Source organism: Apis florea, unplaced genomic scaffold (assembly GCF_048593485.1).
Source record: "Apis florea isolate Af1SG1 unplaced genomic scaffold, ASM4859348v1 contig_3158_pilon, whole genome shotgun sequence".
Taxonomy (NCBI): domain Eukaryota; kingdom Metazoa; phylum Arthropoda; class Insecta; order Hymenoptera; family Apidae; genus Apis; species Apis florea.
The window spans coordinates 6,837,245-6,860,062 of NW_028256713.1; the positions used below are offsets into that span (position 1 = coordinate 6,837,245).

General features: G+C 36.1%; 1 protein-coding gene and 1 long non-coding RNA gene across 3 annotated transcripts in view; one reads left to right on the plus strand and one right to left on the minus strand.

The window, feature by feature from the left end:
• Window positions 1-7,923, minus strand: part of mip40 (Myb-interacting protein 40) — an 80,641-nt gene extending 72,718 nt beyond the window's left edge. The window contains exon 1 of one of the 2 annotated variants that reach the window (XM_086909801.1): window positions 7,467-7,923. In XM_086909801.1, the coding sequence (XP_086765927.1) occupies window positions 7,467-7,478 (12 nt within the window). In that variant the 5' untranslated portion in view covers window positions 7,479-7,923. The remainder of the gene's footprint in view (window positions 1-7,466) is intronic. The other variant, XM_003698657.4, reaches the window with a different exon arrangement.
• Window positions 7,924-9,239: 1,316 nt separating this feature from the next.
• The window catches only part of LOC147657481 (uncharacterized), a 69,764-nt gene continuing 56,185 nt past the window's right edge, over window positions 9,240-22,818 (plus strand). The window contains exon 1 of the long non-coding RNA XR_015292493.1: window positions 9,240-9,461. This is a non-coding gene — a long non-coding RNA (uncharacterized LOC147657481). The remainder of the gene's footprint in view (window positions 9,462-22,818) is intronic.

The window sequence follows — 22,818 nt, forward strand, 5'->3', positions numbered from 1 at the left end:
ATGCAACACGGAGACAATCTCTTCTCAACCGTTGTGACCGAACCAGTCATTTGTGAGACAGATACATTCGACAATGTATCTTTTGAAACGTGCTATTTCTCGACCACGTTCGTTACACTCCGTGGCAACTTTCTACCTTGTTTTATTACTCTTATTCTCCATCTTGTTATCAATCGAAAGATAAATATACGTGTATTTGTATAATTTAATTTTTTTCAATAAAAATTTCACGATTAAATTGATTATAGATCCCTTTTGAAGTGTTCATCACACGTATTTTGATAATTTTCAATTTCAATACATTTATCTTTCAGTTATATAGTAAGAAATGGAGAATATTTTTATTTAATCATTATCAACAACAATAATTTCACAAAATTTTTTCAAGTATGCCACAGTAGAGAATATTTTAATTTTAAAGAAGAGGGGATTCTCGTGTTCGATCGTAGACATTAAAAGTGAAGAGGTCAATAAAGAAAAAAATCGATGAGTTGGACGAGGCGAAGAAAATATGAATCGTCAAATTTTCACGTATGCGCCGATAATATCCCTCGGTTTCGAATTCCCGCAATTCCCGTGCCCCATCAATTTTAACGATTCGATCTCGAAAGGCAGAAGTAAAATTACGTGCAATAATAATCGTGTGAAAAGGACGCGTATCCACGTTTGAATTGGCGAATTAAAATTGGCGATACAAACGATTTCGTGAATGCGAATCGATTCCCGATCGATGCGTGAAAAATGCAAATGATGCGATTTTGTTGAAAGAAAGCTCTCCCCAAAAGCTTGGAGAAATTCACGTGGAAACGTGAAAGGATTTCGAGGCTCTTGCCTGGTGACTTAATCTCGTGGATTAGCGTGTCGAGTTTCGCGCAGGATACTTGCGAGAGGGATACGCGTCAATTATGTTGATGTATTATTTCGATTTGATATTCTTTCGTTTGGATCTAATCCATCTGTACATTTAAAAATCACATTGCAAACGCTTTATCAATTTTATCCACAAAATTTCCCGAAATTTTTCTTTCGATTCACACTCTTCTCCCAAACATTCGAACCAATCGCAAAACATTCTCTTGTTCTACCGATTGCGTAAACCGAAAGATAAAAACAGAAGCAAGGCAGGAAACAAGGCGATGTTCCCCCCCCAAGTAAGGAAGATTTTCCCCTCGAAAAATAAAATTCTCGCGACAGTTGACGCAAATCCGCGCGAGACGGGCGGAAGCTTGCTCCGCGCACGTCGAATCCGAGGCTTCGTTCGACGCCCCCGGTTGCACCCATTAACGAGACTTGCCTCGACGCTCCCTCGACGCACGCTCTCCTCTTCCATCGGCTCCAACCCTTTCTTTCTTTCTTTCACGCTCAACCCGGACGAATCATAATTTACGCGTCGTCGTCCACGGAACAAGTTACTCCCCTTGCCGCCCAACACACGCGAGGATCGATCGGGCGCGACGCAATTTCGTAAAAACGAACCCCTCCCACGCTTGATGGATCTCGTCGCTTTTTCCCACCGAGAGGCCCGCTCGATCGATAACGCGGAGCTCTACGACGACCGACAGGACAGGACGATTAGAGGGACCGAATGGAGGGGGGGAGGTAAGGAAGCGTAAGGTTCGAGAGCCGGTCAAGTGTTGGTTCGAATTACCGGTTGGCGAGAGTTTGGGAAGAGTTTTTTCGAATGTCTGGTTTTCGAGTTTCTGGACGCTTTTATGACGATCGAGCGAGGTTGATCGATAAATGGATCGGTAAATGGGACGCGGAATGGGATGGTTTGGGAGGGAAATAAAGAAATTAATTTGAAGGGTATCTTTAGTGACGATATATTTGTTTCACCAGTTTCTCGATAGGTTAATGCATATAATTGTAATTAATCGTCTGTAACACAATTGCAATGTTGATATGACGAAAATAGAACGAGTAGATGATTAATTAATTTATTTGCTTGGTAGATGCAGAGTTATCTTCAATTATTAATTTCTATAATATAGTTAATATACGATTATAAGAAAAAGAAATAACCACATTTCACGCAAATTTCTCACCGCTTTTATTCCCCTCGCTTTAGAACCGTTCGAAAGAAACTTTTACGGTCCCTGAATTTTTTATCGATTCTTATTTAAGATATTATTTAAAATATATGAAACGACGAAAAAAAAAAAAAAAAAGGATAAGAAGGTTTCTTACACCACCAAATATCAAAAATATTTTATAATTCTCGTACATTTCGCCATTTTAAGGGGTATTAAAGTTACCACCAGTGGCTCTAATATGCGATACTTTCATGCGTTCCCTCGCCAAGAAGGCTGGATTTCGCGTCAGTAATATCTGGGAAAGGTCGAAGGTAGCAGAGTCGTATGCAAATGACGCGCGAGGCGGTATATAAAAGCTGACTCTGAATGGGTTTTGTGTTACTTTTGTCATACTCGTATTTCGATAAACCTCGAGCGCGAACGTGCTTCCGTTACGGGCAAATATGTGTTTCCATAGCTCGCGATACGTTTTCCCCTGATTTAACTGGATTTATAAGCCCTCGTTCCCTCGTATATCACATTGATACACGGGAGGAAAAATGTATAAGCACTCTTCACACAAAAAGAGAGAAAGAGAGAGAGAGAGAGGAAAAAGAGAAAAACAAGGGGAGGGAAGGGAGAGGGAATAGAAAAGAATAGAACAACGTGGAAATTTATTATTATTATCTTGCAATAATTCATGGCTGTGTGCCGCGTTTCAACGAAAATTCGTCATTATGCATTATGTAAGTGGTGTAGAATGGAATTTATATCAACAATGATAATTTTTATTAATAATCGACATCGCGATAATTGTGTATACGAGATATTTATTAATTTCGAATAAACACGATTGTTTCTTTTTTTTTTTTTTTTAAATTTTACGCTCGATAAATTACACCAATGATTTTAAACCAGGATTGAGCGTTATTGAAGCAAATTGTCAATTTATTGGTTTTATTATTTGTATTTATTTAATCGCGTAATAAATTATTTTAATACTTGTTTATTTTATCCCGACATATAATTTGTCTTTACTCTACGAATATAAAAATGTTTCCTTCTTTATATCTTGGTTGGTAACCAATGAGATAAAGATCGTCGTATTTCTCATAAAACTATTATTTCTTATTTGTTTTTATTTTCCTAGTATTATTTCTCGAATAAGATATTTCTCCCATAAAAACTAAACTAGCATTAGAAAATCTTAACAAAATTTTACTATGTTTTAAAAATTCGCAAAAGATAAGAATTTGTTCTCGAAACACGTTTAATATCCTATCTATTTTAATCTCTTCGTTTCGAAGATCGAATCGAAATAGGAGATACTCGAATTAATTATGTCTCTCCAGAGTATTCACAGTTGCGCATATTTACATCCTCGTTCCTCTTATTAATTCCTACCGGACGTACTACCGGAATCTAACTGCGGATCCCGTCTCGCGTTATTCTTCGTTGCCTCGTTTTTAAAAGATTTCCAGTACACGAAGAGAAATTCTCCTCGTGGTGGAAAAATACTTGGTATGAAAAAAGGAAAAAAAAAAAATATATATATATTCATAGACAATTCTCTTATTTTCCGCGCTTGTTACTTTCGGCTGTTTCTCTTCTGTCTTCCGCCTAAGTCGTACACCACGAAATTAATTATCGCGATACCATTAGCAGTTTCATCGTGATGAGAATGAGATTGAACGTTCCTTGAAAAATGATGGAAAAAGTAGGGCCACACAGCAGAGGTTTCTTAATTAAATTGAATCGCGGCCTCCATTGAATCGTGGATTTGTAAAAATGGGGAGAATTTTTTTTTCTTTTTATCGAATAATTTTCCTGAATTGTCGAGCAACTGAAGTATATCGCGCAAGGAAAATTTCATTCTATTTTACACGATATAAAAATGTAATTCCGGAAGTTTTATGTTTTGTTGAAGAGGAATTTTTCGAATTTCTGAAGTTAATATTTTATTGAAAGAAACGTCGAATTCTCGAAGTCAATATTTTACTCAAAGGAACGTTGAATCGTGTTAACAGCTTTTGTAACACTAAAGGAGGATCTAAAAGAATTTTTACCGCGTTTTATCCGCGATTCTCTCTTTCCTGCAATTTTTCGAAAGAGAAAATTTATCTTTTTTTAGAAGATAAAATTTTCAGGATAAATTAATAATATTGCAATAATATTTTTGATTGTATCTGCTTCGATAATAATTAATCGGACGCGATTTTACAATCTCGAAAAGATCCTTAATGTATTCCTTAGAAAAAGAATCGTAATTATCATTCGTAGCAATTATTTAAAAAATAAATTTCATTCTCGAATATAATGAAATATAATTGAAAATTATATTTTTTAATTCATCAATAAAAAATGAAGAATTAAGAATTAATTCAGGAAGAATCGAGCAATTATCACGCTTTCGAAATTATTTTTAAATTCGTAATATATGATACATCGTTATGCGTTTCAGAGAAAATGTTTCATAAAATCCTCTCGTATGAACATTAACTCCTCTTAATTGAACGAAAAATCATAACTCGCGACGAGAATTACACGAACTTCTACTTATATGAACAACCTGGTTATATAAATCTGCTCGTCCCCTCTGTCAGCTTCATATAAACGGAATTCTACTGTGTTTCATTACTCCCATATAGCAGTAATATTCTACTAAGGATCGTAAATCCAATAATTACTCATAACTCTATAATAACATCTTTCAAATATGAACCGATAATTCGAGAGCCGACAATTATTCGATTATCGATAACTATAGAGAAATATTGGAAAACGTTAAATTAAACATCAACGATGCTACCTCAAATTTTTCTCTATCTCTACATCCATCCTAATTATCTCGATAAATAGAAAATTTCGATAAGAAAATAATCAGATAACAAAGGAAATATAAAAAATAAATTAACCTATACAATTACAATATTCTATTAAGAACATATTATATCATGAATATTTGAGAGTTCGAGTAAGTATTAAGTAAATCCAGGAATTAATTCGTAATTCTATAATAACCATATGTTCCCATAAATTCGAAGATCGTAATTTTGTTTGACCAGCAAGAAAAATATGGAAAAACCCAATCAACCCTTCGTATCCATCCTAATCATCTTGATACACAGAATTTTGTAGCAAAAATTCCGTGGAAATAATCAATTAAACGGATAACAGGGGAAATCCGAATGCAAAGCTCGGCCACGTAAAGCGTGGTTTATTCAAAAGAGCGGCGAGCCATCGATGAATCAGTCAGCTTTAATTCACGGTAAGCGCTCTCGAACCACTCGGCGCGCCGCTATATAGCCGGCTCGCAATAAATGCAATTTAAAAATGTAAATTTCCCTGCCGGCTACCTATGAGCTTTCTCCCTCCCGGCCACTCTTTTTTACCTCTCCTCTTTGTCTTTCACCTTCTAGGGGCCGGCCCGCGATCCCTCCAACACCGCCTCCTTTTCACGATTTTCTCCGCTTTTGAATTTTCGTGGCCAGGGAGTCGGGGAAGGGAGAGGAAATTCGACGATTCAACGGCCCAATTAAAATTTAATGCCCGGCGATACGTGGTGGCGTATAATTCCTGCGCCCCGTTAATACAGCGAATTTTACGCAACGAAATGGATTACACAAGCGGCCCGCGATTAAAAATTATTTTTCCATTTATCAGGATATTTCCCTTTTGTCGCGATACACAGTCGTACATGGTCGTCTAGATATTCATTGACTGAATACACGGCGCTACACGTGCTTTAAATTTACGATCTCTTTTCGTGTCCTCTCGTGTCTCTGTGCGTGTATTCGCGCGGACGAAACGAGAGAAAGGATAAAAAAAAAAAAAAAAAAAAGAAAAAAGAGAGAGAGAGAGAGAGAAAAAGAAAAAAAAATGAGGGAATCGGTACTACATAACGACGTGCGCGTACTATGTAACACGTGAAAATCAGTAAAATGTTTCGAGCCACTTTTCACCTCGTCGTCATGATGCATCGCGGTCCAAGTGCATTTTTTCGACAGCCCCGTAAAAAAATGTGCTCTTTGCGCCCCTTCTCGCTATTGTTCGTTCCGTATTTGATTATAGTTGTATCGGTGACGGGATAGATTTCAGGGAAAAACACGAAATTCGTCGTAAAGGGTAAAATTGTTTAATCATTTTTTCTAATTTTGACTATTTTATTACAGTTTTTTCCCCACGAGATTTTATTTTATGATTAAAGTGAAAACTCAGTGAAGAGAAAAAATAATGTATTCTTTTAAAAGTGTAAAAATTAAAAGATTTTTTTTATCTTGATCTCTATCACTAACATGGCTTAAACTAACCTAACTATTCTATATTTCATATTAATAGATTAAAAAATAGAATATATTTTATGGGAGAAGAGATTAAATAAAAGAAAATTCGATTTTGTATCAGGAGAATATAAATTGATAGGAAGTAACTCGAAAAATTTTTCCAAGAATTTTAACAGTTCTTGGAAATGACGTCAAATTCTTAATAATTCTTAATAATTATTTTTTTAAAAAATATGTAATTCATAGTTTAATACTAAAGATATTGCGAATTTTAAATATTATCAAAATTACTTTGATGCGTTAGCTACTGAATGATTACATCCATTAACGTTAATGCATATTCAGCTATAATAAATATTAAAGCTAGGACTGTCATTAATTAATATTTAGGATAATATATATTATCTTTATATTATATTACATATACATAAAAGTATAAATGTATATACTTATAATGTAAATATATACTTAAAATGTAAATTTAATATTTACAATGTAAATTTGGAATATGTATGTAAGTAGTTAAAATAGTTGTTTTAAATTTAGATATTTTTGTAATGCTAAAAACCACGTCTCTATATATTTAATAAGAAGTTTAACTTTTAATTAGCTACAAATTCATAACTAATTACAAATCATACCCATAAATATTAATAACAAGATTTAATTAATATAATATCGGACCTATGTACGCCTTGAAGATACCATGTGCTCGTAGAAATGTTAATTTCAAACGAGAAAGGGTCAATATAAAGAGCAATATGAATGCTTAACCCCCCTCAAGGGAATAATAAATATAAATGCACACTTCCGACAGTAAACTTACTTCATCATCGGTTAATTGCGACGTTCAAAATGGCTTTCGTATTGTTCGATACATATCAACGAAATGTTTTAATATTAATTACATTAATAATTATTATTTAATACATATAATTAGTAATAGAAAAAAGTACGGTGAAAAATAAATTAAAACGATTTAAGAAAAGTTATTTATCTCCAACTAAAAAAACGACGCGAAAATATTTCCAAGTCGCAATACATTTTCGTTAGGTTAACTTCGAAACATGAAAAAGCATCCAACATAGACGAAAGTCATTTCTCAGCCGCACCACGAGAAATCTCATTCGTGTTAAGATTAAATTTCTAACGTGTGAACTCTGCCTCTTACCTTATAATTCATCCCTTCACGTGTTTGCGTTACTTGCGAATCTGCCAACGTGGGCGAATGGGAGGTTAGGGAGTTGTCGTCGTCGGAACACGCTGATTACAGAAAACCTGTCGCGTTGGCTTATATATTCACAGAATACCTTCTTGCAGCATCAGCTAGTTCGACTTCGATGTTCCTTTTCACCACTATCGTTATTAACTCTTCAACTTTATTAACTTTAGACGTGTATGGTAATCATATCACTTTATTCGAAAATTGTAGAAACACACCGCGAGAAAACGATTAAATCCCGCCATTTTTACTTCTTCTACACGATTGTGACATCTACTGCACTAGTCATTTTCGACACTGAATTATGATTGAATTTTAAATACGATATTTGTTTGCATGTAACACGTTATGTCGTTACTTCAATTTATGCTATTATATTATTAGAACTTAAAATAAAACTTAAAATAACTACCGTTCGAACGCATGTCAATTTTTCACACAATCGTTCGAATTACGTAGTAGGCTTCGATAGTTATTAATTTCCGCGTATCAGATATCGTGTTTCATTTTTATTCTCCAATCGTATATATCACTATTTTTACAACAATATAATCGTGCACTTTGAACACAATCGAATATTCCAAATTAACAAGCATATTAATTAATTTTTCACGTGCGCATGTTACAATTTTGATTACATAATCATATCACTTTATTTGAAAATTGTTGAAACAGACCGCAAGAAAGCGATTAAATCCCGCCATTTTTACTTCTACACGATCATGCATCTACTGGACTAGTCATTTTCGACATTCCGAATTATGATTGAATTCTAAATATGATATTTGTTTGCATGCAACACGTTACCTCGTTACTTCAATTTATTTTATTATATTATTAGAACTTAAAATAAAACTTAAAATAACTATCGTTCGATCGTATGTCGATTTTCCACACAGTCGTTCGAATTACGTAGTAGGCTTCGATAGTTATTAATTTCCGCGTATCAGATATCGTGTTTCATTTTTGTCCTCCAATCGTATATATCACTATTTTTACGACAATCGTGCACTGTGAACACAGTCGCATATTCCAAATTAACAAGCGTTGTTATTAATTTTTCATGCGTGCGTGTTACAATTTTGACTTCGTAATCGTGTCACGTTATTCGGAAATTGTCAAAACACACCGCGAGAAAGCAATTAAATCCCGCCATTTTTACTTCTACACGATCGTGACATCTACTGCACTAGTCATTTTCGACACTCCGAATTATGATTGAATTCTAAATAGGATATTTGTTTGCATGCAATACGTTACCTCGTTACTTCAATTTATTCTATTATATTATTAGAACTTAAAATAAAACTTAAAATAACCAGCGTTCAATCGCATGATCGATTTTTCACACAGTCGTTCGAACTACGTAGTAGGCTTCGATAGTTATTAATTTCCGCGTATCAGATATCGTGTTTCATTTTTTGTCCGCGAACCAATCATATAAATCACTACTTTTAGTGTACTTTGGATACAGTCGCATATTCCAAGTTAACAAGCGTTGTTATTAATTTTCCACGCGCGCGTGTTACAATTTTGACCTCGTAGACTTAACGTAAAATACATACAAGAAACGACACGATCGACGCGTCGATCCTTGTTGCGACCATTCAGCGTGGAGTGGAACTATCTTCGTTGCGCGCGCAACGCGTGCTGTTGACCCATCGTCATGGCAACCGTGCGACGAGTCTACACTCCAAGGTGGATGGACTACGACCGAACAGAAGTCAGTGCACGCGCGGACGTCGAGCCGTATGTTTATGTTCTCTTTGTGCGAATTTTTCGTGACGTTTAACTTTCTCGTGTCGTTTGTACCGTCGGTTTACAGTGCTTGTGTTTTTGTATCATTGGACAAGCAGCGAATTGCCGGAAGGGTTTCGTAAGGATCAAAATTCATCGTGGCTAAAGAGATTATGGAGTGACTGTTCATCGACTTAATCCAATAAGGTGAGCGTCATATTATATTCATCGATATTATTAAGAATACAGACATCTCTATCGAATTAGACAAATCAATCGCGTTTAACGAAATCGTTGTAATTCTGTTAAAATATATTCGTGCATTAAGCGTATATCGTTGATTGACGCTTAGTTGTCAGGCGGTAAAATTGAAACGATAAAACCGATAGGATATTGAGAAACGCTTTCTCGTAACATGGCAGCCGTTGTAAAAAGAACGAAATGGCTTGTGTGTGGATTCAACAACCGATATTATATCGATATTGCGTTCGATAGAATGGTACGATCACATAATATAGAGTTGAGCAAATGGCCATAAAATGCGTCAAAAAGAAAAAAAAAGTAAAATGGCTTCCTATTCTATTACACGTTCAGGCGCGAAAATTTGAATCGGACAATTTTTTCTCGAAATATTATTATAGGAATAAAATATGTGGTGATGCATATTTTAATGCTTTTGAACATAAAAATATCGTTTTTAGGACGATATCGTGATGCGTTAGGACACGTTAATGGAAACGAATGTTTCTCAAGTGCTCCAATCTCTGTCAACCACCGAGTCGAGTGGTTCGTTCTGCTTTTAGTTTTGAAGATCGCGTTAGAAGTGAATGCGTCGTTTATCAGGTTACGATGAAAGCGGCGTTATCCTCGGGCTGAATGCACTTTCGTGATTTTTTTCCCTCGTCGTTTCGATTTTGGTTAGGTCGAAAAGCTTTTCACCCGAACTATCGACCCTTTTAAACTTCGCGTTGTTCGCGTAGACGCAATCATTGCTTTTTGTTCGATATTTTAGTGACTTTTAGAAAATTACGTCCCCTTTATTGCAGAATAAAAAAATTATCTTCCTTTTTTTCTAATTTTATAGTAATTTAAAAAAATTTTTATTTTATTTGTTCCATTTAGAAAGTATTATTTAAAATTTAATAATTAAAATTTTAAAATTGTTTTTAAATCGAACGTAACACATTAACATTAATTAAACAGTAGACAAAATTCCAGCAATTATTTTGGACGAATCATTGCGAAATATATTCCAAAATCATTTATAAAATTAACGAAAATAATAATTTACATACGATCGACAATATTTTAATAAATTCATCGATCAAATTCAAATTTTAATAGTTGAAGTAACTTTCGCTCTCGTTAAAAGTCGTGAGAAACGAATCGAAAAAACATTTTATCCCCATCTTTCACTCCGCTCTAACATACAACACCTATAATAATTATTTTCCAAATAATGCAGATTATTCCACAATTAAAATTTGTTAAAAAAATTTTGAAATAAAGGGATAACGAATTTTAAAAACTTCTTATAGTCTTTCTCGACCGTGCAAAGACATCTCCTAGCATCTCTCGCTCTCGCATTATTCGCGGCGTCTCATTTATAAATCAGTACGAAACGCATCTGCTCACAGAAGCCAGTTTAAATCGACTTAACCGGAAGTCTTCTCCAAAGCTTCGTGAACTCGCCTATTTCGAGCGATGTAATTTCACCTAAGATCGTTGGAGCGATCCACGGTACACACAAAATGGCGTCTCTGAGACGGGGTTTGCGGCGGTTCGGTTTAAAAGAGCCGGCCGAATTCCGCCTCGGCGGAAGCTGCAGACGCCGCTGACTTCCGCTTTAGCCCGCCCGTTTCAAGGTTAACACCGCGAAGACGCGCTCCAGTCCAAATATTTCCCTTTCGAATAAGCTCGCCTCGCCTCTCTGCCGCCTTTGTTTTCATTCCACCCTTCCCTGTTCAAAGGGATCCGTGACTGCTCAAACTCGGAAGTAGCTCCTTCGGTATTCGGTGCACGATTCCCCGCGTGCATTTGCATCCGGTTCAGAGTCGATTTGTCCATTTACGCGATACGAAACGAGACTACGCCCATCTTTTCCATTTGGCGGTGAAAACCGTGAAATCTTGATGAAACGATGCTTTTTTTAATACATTCTCGAACGAATTTTTTTTACCGTGATTCCAATCTTTTTCTATTTTAAAATTAAAAAAATAAGTATCTTATTATGTTGGAAATGGGTGTAGATTGAATTTGAAATTTGTGCGATGATTTTTCATAATCGAAAGATGCATCGTTGCGTTTATATTTAAAATAACTTTTAAATTCTTTTTCTACCTTTCTTTAGAAATTGGCACGATTTTCCTTGCTTCTTAAAGAAAGAAAAAAAAAAAAAGAAAGAAAAATTACGTACGCATTCCAATTTTTTCGATCATGCAAGAATTCGTAAATAGATTTTTCGCAAAAATTTTTCACACACCTTTCCTCTCTCTGGAAATTTAATCCAAATCTCCCCTCTCGACTCCAACTTTTTTCAGAAATTGATAATATTAAAGCGTAAGGTATAAATGGAGTTTAAAACAGTATAAACTCGAGCAATAACGAAAGGGCACGTATCCACGAATAACATTTCGACGCGTTATATAGAGCTCGTCTATATAGTCGGGAAAAGGGTTTGCACGTGCAGCAAACACGTGGGGAAGCGATATCGTACTACTTGAAACACGTCAAAGAACATATTTCGTATTCGAATAGGATAATCAAGCGAGGACTTGTGAGATTTATGCGCCGATCGATGTGAATTCACAGCGATAGCTAATACGCCGCAACTGGAGAAACTAATAATTACTACTGCTTGCGTGATACAGAGATAATGGGGGAGGGGTGGGGTTGTAGAATGCAATTTACAGTAATAGTATCGCGATAAGGAAATCTGATACGATTTATAATAACGATAGTCACAGTCAATTACGGGGAATTATTATATTCAATTTATCGGTCGAAAATTTTCTTTTGCCGAAAAAGGGAGAATCGATCGATGCTTTTATTATTTTTTTTTTTCGAGAGAGAGAGAAGAAATTTAACGAAACGTCTTTTTTTAAGGATTTTTAAAATCGGGTCTAAACGAAAAAATCTTTAATATTTCAAGGTATATTCGAAATATTTCAATCTTAAATAATACGCAATGTGTTTTGTCTCGAAATAGATGCGAGTAATGATCAAAAGAGTCGCAGTTAATTGAACACGAGTGCTACTCCCTTTTTTACTCCTTAATTAAATATTCCAGTATGCGAGTTTTTCTCATGTCTCGTGCAAATTACACGCGTTGCAAAAATTCTTCTCTCTTTTTTTCTTTCTTTCTTTTTTCTTCCTCTTCGACGCGGAATCCATTGCGTTAATTAAGTAGTTTCGATCGTCGTTTTTTTCCCCCTCCTCCTTATATCGAAATGCGTAATTTTCTCGGCTCGAACCGCTGTTTATCGAGTTTAAATTTGCACGCATTTGTTTATGTTTAAGTAATTAGGTCAGAGTTAATATTGGTTGCGATACGGTAATTGGGCGAGGGTACTTGGACCATGCACTCTTGGCGAACTACTTTTGGTTGGAGAAATAGTGGAGAATAATTCGTGGGAAATATAACAAATATCAAGAATTGTGAATTTTAAAAAGAGAAAAATATTCGAAATAATATTACGATGTTAAGAAGATTATTAATAATTTTATTTATTTCTCGCGAATAATTATCTTCCCCTTATCCTGTTTTTCTTTTGAATTCACAGAAGCTATCCACAGAATATTTTATATCTAAAGTCGAGAAACAAATGAATCGCTTTATACGTAATTTTATTACCCACGCGATCGTAATGCATCGTAGAATTCGTTTATTAATTCCAAGAAATTAAATCTCGTGGAATACATATTTTTCGCTCGAGTCGATACAATGCAAAAATCGAACCTTTATTTTCAACTTTATCTATAGAAATAGGGGAGAAGAAGAAGAACGTGTTCGATCGGGTGGTTGGATTTTGAGACTTCGAGACCATTGTTTGCGACTTTTAATGCACACACTTTTCTATATCGTTGAGTTGTTTTCTTTTTTTCTGATCGGAAATCGAGAGGGAGCAGGTATGCACAGGGATCGAAATTAAGGGTAACCGAGGATCATATTGAAGAGAACGGATGGACGTGGTCGAGAGGGAACCCTTTTGTTCGCGGTGCTGGGTTGTTTTATTAATCGAGATATCCGGGTCACCGAGGATCCCTTTCTTCGTCTCTAATTGAATCGAAGGTGGTTCGTATCCACCGGCTTAAGAATCATCTTGGTCATCTTTGGCTATCCGTTGAATCCTCCGATAATAGGAATATCGGAGAGGAGGATCGGCTAATTCGTGATTCGTTTAATTTTTCCATTATCAATTTATTACGAATCGGGTGTGTTAAGCGAAATTGGTCGAAATTCGAGCAAAAATGATTTCGCTCGAGAAGAAGGGAAGTGTATTAAATGGTTGCATCTATTAAAGTTTCGAAGAATAGGAAGATAAGAGGAAAATAGATCGTGTTTTAATCCTTCGATTTTCAACATTATCGTTCAAAATTATAGCACGATGTTTACAATTCATAAATCAAACAGGATAAACATAGAAGACAGAATTCAATGTACACGAGCTTTTAATTTATTAAAAGCGATGATTTATTTTACGACAGCAATTTCAATATCTCCTCCGTTAATTTCAAATTTAACGCATATTCACATTGTACGTTATTTTATAAAGTAGTTTCAGTTTCTATTCACTTTATATTCATCCATAATTCTCTAAAATCATCATCCGTATTACGTACAATCTCGATCGATATAAAAATGTTTGAATCGATATCAAATAAATACACGAGCGAATCCGATAATTCTTCTCCATTCTCTCTATCCACGAATTTCTATTCTTTGTCGAGGTAAAAGGCAACTTTTAAAAAAAGACACTCGGCCAAGAGTATTTTCGAGTTTCGATCCGATCATAAAAGGGTCGAGATGACGTCGCGGAAACATTTCACCTCGGAGGTGAAAATATTTAGTGAGAAAAGCCAGAGGGGTTGACGCTTTCTGGCGCGAAAGATGAAGAAAAACACCCCTAAATAAATTTCGAGAAAGGCAAATTTACACTTTTTCGAACGAATCCATCCATCCATTCGTTTTAAATAGAACAAACCATTCTTTCTTTTTGCTTCGTTCTTTCTTTCCTTTCGGATAAAATGCACAAACAAGGATCGTTGCATCGAATTTAAATTTTCATCTCACAATCTCGTGCATCTTTGATAAAAGTATGGAGGGAGAATTGGCGAAACTCGGCCTTGTTGATCTCTCGTTATGGTGAAAAATTGCACGACCGGTTTCAAAATTCGTCGATACACCGGCGTCGTTTATTAAACGATTTCACGGTGGACCGAGCGGCATCGCGATTTTATAATATCCACACGGCGGATATATGGACTGGGCCCGCATACGAATACAAATATCGTTGCTTTCGATGCACTTTATTGGGAAAATTCGCCCTCCCAACGGGAGGGATCTATCAGATTCGTTTTTAATTTCTTTTTTTTTCACGAGATTTGCGAAATTTCTTCTTCTTCTTTTTTTTTTTTTTTTTTTTTAAAGTTTAACGTTTGACTGAATTTTCGAAGTGAATTTTTTATCTTTTAAAAATTTAGTGGCTAATTTTTGAAGTAGATTTTTTTTTTAAAGAGAATGGAAATTTTCATCTTTGCGACGTGGATCAGGAATTTAAGAATTTTTGTGAAATTAGGCTGATGGGTGAATTTTTTGTGTTGGGGGATGCTGTATCGTTGTAAACTGAAATTGAGTTTTCGAGAACGTGTTCAAATGTCCGGTCAAGAGTTTAGTCACGTTCGCTTGACGAATTTTTCAAATTCAATTTTCTGAAAAAAAAAAAAAAAAATTTCACTCTGTATTTATCCTCGCACGTAGATTAATCAATCAGATCAATTAATCAATTTCATTTACGAATACGTTTTCGAAAATTTGATTTCGTCACTCGACATTTTACATTTATTTCAAACGTATTTATTTATATCTTTAATTTCAAACGTATGAAACGTTCGTTTCTTTTCTTTTTAAAATTCTCTATAACAATAATTATCTAAGAAAAGAAAGAAATAGGAACGATACCGAACAAATTATCATATTGTATCATATCGAACGTGAGGAATTATAAAAACAAATTCATTATCATTAAACATCAGCAAACCTATTCTTAACGATCCTCGAAAATATTCGATCGTCTCTCGCCTCAAATTAGCCATTAGCCGCACTAAATCCCAACTTGTATCCGATCAAGCCACCAATCCAGATAATAATAATAATAATAATAATAATAATTCTCGAACGCCAACGAACAATTTCATTTTCTCTCGGGAGGAGAGGATAAAAAATTCATAAAGCAACCCTCGTTCGACTAATTAAATCCCTCCTCCAAACTTCGCAATCAAAATAGCAACCATCCCCTCCCTCCCTCCCCTCTATCTCTCAGGTTTCTAATTTCTTCGTGTACGCCCCAAGTTGTACGAGTAATCGTACCCCAGAGGAAAAAAGCGTTAAACCGTTTCTCGAAGGTAGAATCCGGTTCTTTCGCTTCGGTCCCGCTTCGATTGAAATTAGAGAAACGAAAGGGGATGCACTTCCATCCATCGCGATTCACGCAATCGGCGTGAAAGTTGTTTCATCGCCGCCCCCCCTCTGGAATCAAAGAGGCGAAGTCTCGTCGTCTCGTCACCGTGAGAGACATCGATTCTCTCTCTCTCTCTCTCTCTCTCTCTTTCTCTTCCCCCTCCCCCACCACTCCCTTTGCCCCATCCTTTTTTCATCGACCATCGTCAACGAATAGGGGGACGCTTTGGGCGGAAATGCGATTTGTCCTGAAAACTGACGCGTCTCTCTCTCTCTCTCTCTCTCTCTCTCTCTCTCTCTCTCTCTCTCTCTCTGTCATCTCGATCGATCACGGCTTTTTCGACGATCGTGGCTGGATCGTGAGTGACGTTTATTTAGACGCCGCTATTATTGGAACGGTGTTGTTCCTTTTGCGCGTGACACCCGTGTCGCGATTGGTATGGAGCAATGATTAACTCGTGCGATGGCGTGACGAACAGGAAGTGGCGAACGTTTGGAATTCGAGGGGGGGAGGGGGAGGGGAGGGAGGTCTTTTTAAATTTTGTCGAGGATAGATTTGTGTTTTCTTGCGCGATTTGTTTTTTGTTACATTAGGGGCGAAAAATGAAATTTTTTTTAGTAAAAAGTATGTGTCTTTACGAGTATAATATGTGTTTATCAAATTAGTGAAATTGGAAAGATTGAAAATTGTGTTTGAAAGTGTCTTCGACTGGAAAATATCTTTCGTGAATTATCTGTGGAATTTTGGGGAAAAAATAATTCTCGAGATACAAAAAGAACATATATAACAATAACAAATGGAACGATTTAAAGTGTAGATTTTAAAATTCTATTTCCTCTTTCATAAACGGCGAATAACAAGATGCTTAAAATCGCGGTTAGAAGAGCGACGATGAAATTTCTGGTGATTAAGAGGCAAGGTATGCGTTGTCGTGAAACGGGTTTGCAAATCTTGTAGCATAATAGATTACGTAACGGGTAATCGGAATGTACGAGATAAGAAATCAGTTTCCATTATTGGAAGATCAAAAGAATAGATACACTTATTATTATTATTTATAACACGAAAGTTGCTTTGATAAGGAAAAGATAACGAAGGATAAGGGTGTCTGGAACACGTCTCGTACACAATGTTTTCTAAAATCTCCGACAAAGGATTTCGAAAGACATCTGTCCCGCTGGCTTTTCATACGTCGTTAAGATCGGTTGAAAAGAAATATATATATATATATATTGCTCTATTCGAAGAGCTCGAGAGGACACTCTTTCGCATTTTGAAAGCGAATTCTTGTTCCACGAAGAAATTGTCCTCCCCGTACAATGGCATCTTTCCTACCCTTATCATGGTTTACACAAATTTTTTTCCCCCCTCGCCTTTTCATACCCTTCTCCTTTATCGGGAATACGTGACCAAGTTGGGCCAATATTTCATATAACGAGCAATTAGAATCGAACGGCTTTTTCTATGAATTTTTCCTTTCGTTAATTTTTTTAATTTTTGTTAATAACATCTCATACTTATCTTATCAAAATGTTTTATTGTAAAAAGTTTAAGTTGTAGATTTATTTATTTATTTTGATCAATGAAAACGAGACAGATTTAGCTTAAGAATGTATATTTTACAATATGAATACTTCAATCTAATTATACTTGTTAAATTTGCATTTCTTTCTTTAATGGAAAAATTTCCTTTACTTCTCTTTTTTATCGTCGAGGGTGTCTACATGTTCGAAGGAAAGAACTTTGTCAAGGGAAATCCAATAAATTCGATCTCTCCCTCAAATTAACATTTCAAGATATGATCAACGGGCTGGTAATATTTATAGGAAAGTCTGGATCGCTTCCAATCCCGGCAAACTGGCTTCCTTTTCTTTTCTTTTTTTCCCCTTTCCCAGATGCCAGATAGGAAATCGTGAAATTATTTTTTTTTTTGCCCCTTAGAAATTTACGAGGTCGAGCCGAACGAATTCGAAACGAAAACACGTCTCTCCCGTGTAATGAGAACAGAGGTTTCCATTATTCCATCGATGTATCTTTCTCCGCAGATCGATGCTCTACGACTCTTCCACTAATCGATGATCTCGATTAATCATCCAATTGAAATTTCTTTCTTTTCACTTCGTTCGTTCGTGACAAATAACAGGAACTCATATTCTTTCCACTTCGCATATTTATACTTTTCCCCTCAACGTGGTGCTTCAACGTTCCAATCCAAGCTCAATCGTAATCGCTCACTCACGCTCAACTCACGTTTCTCTTCTCCAAATGTCAAGATCAACATTTTCGACGCCTAAAATGTTACGCGTATTTAAAAATTTTATCCTAATTTTATACACTTCTCTTTCGCGCCATGAAGCTACTAGAAAAAGAGAAAAAAAAAAAAAATCGAAAGCCAAAGCACGCCCTTCTCCACACACACACACACACACGCACACACACACGTATCGTCACACGTGCTCTTTCCTTCCGTGGCCGAAATAACTGCAAATATTTTCTCAAACGCGACGGCGATTTTTCAAATATATACACACATATAGATATATATATATATATCTGACCAACTATCCAATGCTCCACTATTTGCAGCGGCCAGTGGAAAAGCTTTAAGCTCGATCTGGCATCGGACCAATTTCGCGTCGATCGCGACCCCGTACACGTTTCGCCGTTACCGACTCGGGTGGAAATAAAACAGTGAGAGAGAGAGAGAGAGAGAGGGAGGGGGGGAAAAAAAGGAAACGGCGCTCGTGAATAACCCCATTGGCGTGTAATCAGCGCAGGGGGAGGAATGTCCAGGGGCGCTTTATTAAACCGATATGAGTTTTTCGGTTTCGATTTGATTTACCCCACCGCGATCTCGTCCCGCATCGGCAATATTATCTCCGTTCAAAAAACACTACCTGAACCGCCACGCGCGCTTCGAATTAATATCGTTGACTCTGCTGGATTTTGGATTTTTACGCTCGGGGTAATCTTTTCTTTTTTTCTCTCCCTTTCTCGTTCGTTCGTTCTTCTTTCGTTCGAGAAGGGAGATGGATATTTAAAGGGAAGATTTTTTTTTTTCGATGAAAGTGGTCTCTTTTTATTTTAATCGTAAAGGTATTTCGAGGATTAAGTAGGTTTTTGAAGGAATTTTTTTTTTTTTGTTGAAGAATTACATTCGTCATTTTGTGGATGTTTTTGAATTTTTCTTCTTTTTTTCTCTCTCTTTCTCGTTCGTTCTTCTTTCGTTCGAGAAGGGAGATGGATATTTAAAGGGAAGGTTTTTTTTTTCGATGAAAGTGGCGGTGGTCTCTTTTTATTTTAATCGTAAAGTTGTCTAAGGTATTTCGAGGATTAAGTAGGTTTTTGAAGGAATTTTTTTTTTTTTGTTGAAGAGATGTTTTGAAGTTTGTAATTTGAAATTATATTCGTGGAATCATTTTGTGGATGTTTTTAAATTTTTCTTCTTTTTTGCGCGCTGCCTGCCTCCTTTGTACGCTTATTTCAAGTTGATGAAATGAGTTTGTTTTCTATCGAGTGTATTTTTCGAGAATTTTTCTTTGTGAAATTTAATTATTCCTTTTACAGAGGCAGTCTTCTTGTATTTTGGATTTCTCTCGATCGAGAGAACGTCTTTTCCTTTTATTTATTTACTTTTTTTGTTTGCACTAGCACGCGGTTTTTTTTACATTGGATCTCGTTGGAAATCGAAATTTTATCGAAATTACTCTCATTGCGAAAGCTTCTTCTTCCGTACGATACGGGAATTTTAGTAAATTTTAATATTCCGTTAATGGAACGGGTCACGTTTCAAGGTTTTCAAGGATTAGGAAGGGGAGGTTTTTATTTTTTTTTATTTTTTCATTTGCTTTTAGCGAAATGTAGATTTCGAGGGATTTGGTCGAGGTTAAAGAAACAAGCTTCTTTTCACAGCGTATACAGATTAAAAAATTTTTTTTGATCATTTGAATTAATGCTTCGTTCGTCCAAAGGACAAATTAATTGTTCCCTTTATTATTTCTTCTCCTCTATTAAAACTTTTTTCCTACAAATTTACAAATCATTAATTAAAACGTATATTTTAAATCTCTTTAATACCTTTTCTTTTTTTTTTTTGAATAAAACTTTAATTCTCTAATTACGTGTATCAAATAAATCAAAATAAATAAGATAAAGAGATTATATAACGAGAGGGGCTCGAAGAGAGACGGGGTAGCGTTTAAATCGATTAGATAACAACAGGAGTAATAACAGCACGAGTAATATTTAAGCTGCGTTTAATTTTATAATTCGATTTACGGTAATAATCTCCGAGTCGAGATGTCACCGTCCCTTCCTCTCCTTTAATCGCAATTAAACTCGTTTAATCGAAAGACACCACGAGAATCCCCTTCAAGATCAGGCGGAATCGGTTCAACTACGCGAAATCGTCTTATCCTTCGTAGCACAACACCGCTCTTTAAATATTCTCTCACATTCTTTCATCATTTCTTCGTGGCCAATTAACGCTACGAATTATTCTATTCTTATCGATCATTCGACGTTGAACACAACCCAATCTAACGAAGGACGATAACACATAAACGGAATAAATAAATATCCGTGATCGTATTAAAGAAAGCAATTGCAAAATTACTCGCCTTGGCAAGTAAATTTTTTTCCTGAAACAATACATTAATCCAATGGATACGTACACAAAGCGGTACACAAAGATCCCCGTTAATTATTTAAGGTTAACCGTGGGCGAATTCGCTCGGCTAATTTCAATTGTAATAAGGTTATCCCGACGCGGTGTAGAACAGCGTAATTCGAAGGATGGCGGAGAGACGGGCAGAGTAAATTTGGACGGGCACGTGCGTCCGCGCAGATGTTGCCCAATGACGGCACGTATAAACTTGGAATTTAGAGTATGATGGAAACAGTCTGGGAATCGGTATCAAGAGCTTGCCAGAGCTTGCCTCCGGTGTCATTGCCGCCGTTCTGCTATCCCATCCGGAGTTTAAAGCGCGCCGTTATATACGTATTTCCGTTAGTTAAATCCATCGTGCTTCCGGTAACCGGGAAATTGATTGCTCTGTAAATTGTTGTTTGAAGTGCGTGTTGCGCTATCCTCCCCTCCCTATTTTTTTTTTTTCTTGCTTTTCAACGATAGAGCTTTGCAATATTTTAGATGGATTCAACGTTTTATGTTATACGTCGATTGCCTCGATCGATTTATAACATTTATTTTGTAAAAGTAAATTTTAATACTCTTTGGGATTTTATTCTAAATTTTTGTAATATTTTATTTATGGGAGGAAAATATTTTAGGCTTTTTTGGGTAATTTGTTTTTCGATTATTTTGGGAAATTTTTACTTTTGAAATTATATTTTTATGGAATGTTTTTATTTTTGGAAGCGTATGTTTTTTTTTTTTTTTTTTTTTTTCTATCGTATAATTCGATTTCAGAGTTTTCACAGGTATATTTCAGATCTTGGAACAATTTCAATATTTTATCTTCTTCAAATATACATGTATTTTAACTTATTCTGCGTATCTTGTGTGTTCGATAACTTCTTTTCGATAACATTCGACAAGAAGTATTTTTTCTTTTTTAATGATTGTTTATTAATAATAAATGACGTACCGCTTACCGTGAAACGTTATTTTTAAACCGGTCGAAATTAGCCCGAAATTTATTCCCATCGAGAGAAACGGATGCAAAGAGCTATTTTCCTATTCAAGTAAATTTAATCTTTTATACTTACAAAAATTTTAAAATAATTTTTTATGCTCATATTCTCTTTTCACGTTTCAAATGACAATTTCTATTCTAAAGTATTACCCAATAATACGAAATATTTCAACATAAATATCATAAAAAATGTAAATCTCTCTCTCTCTCTCTTTCTCTCAATAACAATCATCGTACAAAATTATCAAAAAAATAAAAATAGTTTTACGAACAATCCAAAGATTTCCTCTTCGTAATCCCGATTTTTGGCATCCGTTGCAGGGAGGGGACGAATCCCCCCCCTCCTCTAAAGGTCGCGAATAACCGGCCAAAAAGAGGGGACGAAAGAAGTGGAACGGATGGGGGTGGCGGGGAGAGATAAAAAGGGGATTAAGATGCGGATTCCCCCCTCCTCCTTCGCCCCGTTCTTCCGTGTAATTGTAAACTTGTACCCCGGCCATAAATTTCGGGCCGGGCTTACTTTTAAAATTTAGTATTCACGTGTACACGTTTTCGAGGAGGAGGAGGAGGAGAGGGAATCTATTGTTCTCTCTGGATGGTTCCATTCCTCCGGTAGGGGAAAAGTCGAAAAAGTAGGTGGACAGAGAGAGAGAGAGAGAGAGGAGGGGGATAATTGCATCGCGAGGGTTGATGCATTGATAAGAAAAGTTGGCGAAGAAGGCCTTCTTTGTCTCGGCTCCGCCCCTTTTTGTCGCGTTCCAGACAACTTTTCGACTCGTTCCGGTTCAACGAGCGGAAATATACTTCCTCTCGAATATTTTTTCCCCTCTCTCCCTCCTTTCGCACTGTTGTTGTTGGCGTTGTTGGTACGAGGCGTGATGTGGAGGGGAACGTTCGTATGGGCTCGCTTGTTGTTTCGAAGTGTTCCAGACGAGGGAGGCCATTTAAATGTGTCTAAGGATTCGGTTTTAACGAAGAATGTCGAAAACGGAACTTCGAAGGAAGAGTAGGAGAAATTCTTTCTTTTAACGAATCGTTTATCTTCTATCTCTTTTTATATATTTCCTTCGATATTTGCTATTCAGCTTACCGATAAGTCTCTTCTTTAACCTGGAGGAAGATTTTCTTCACGATCGAGTAACGCACGCAATCTCGTGAACCAGAGCGATTCATCGTTCAAAGTCACCGCGATCAAAATCAAAGCCTCGAATTAATTCCGGCCCCCATAGC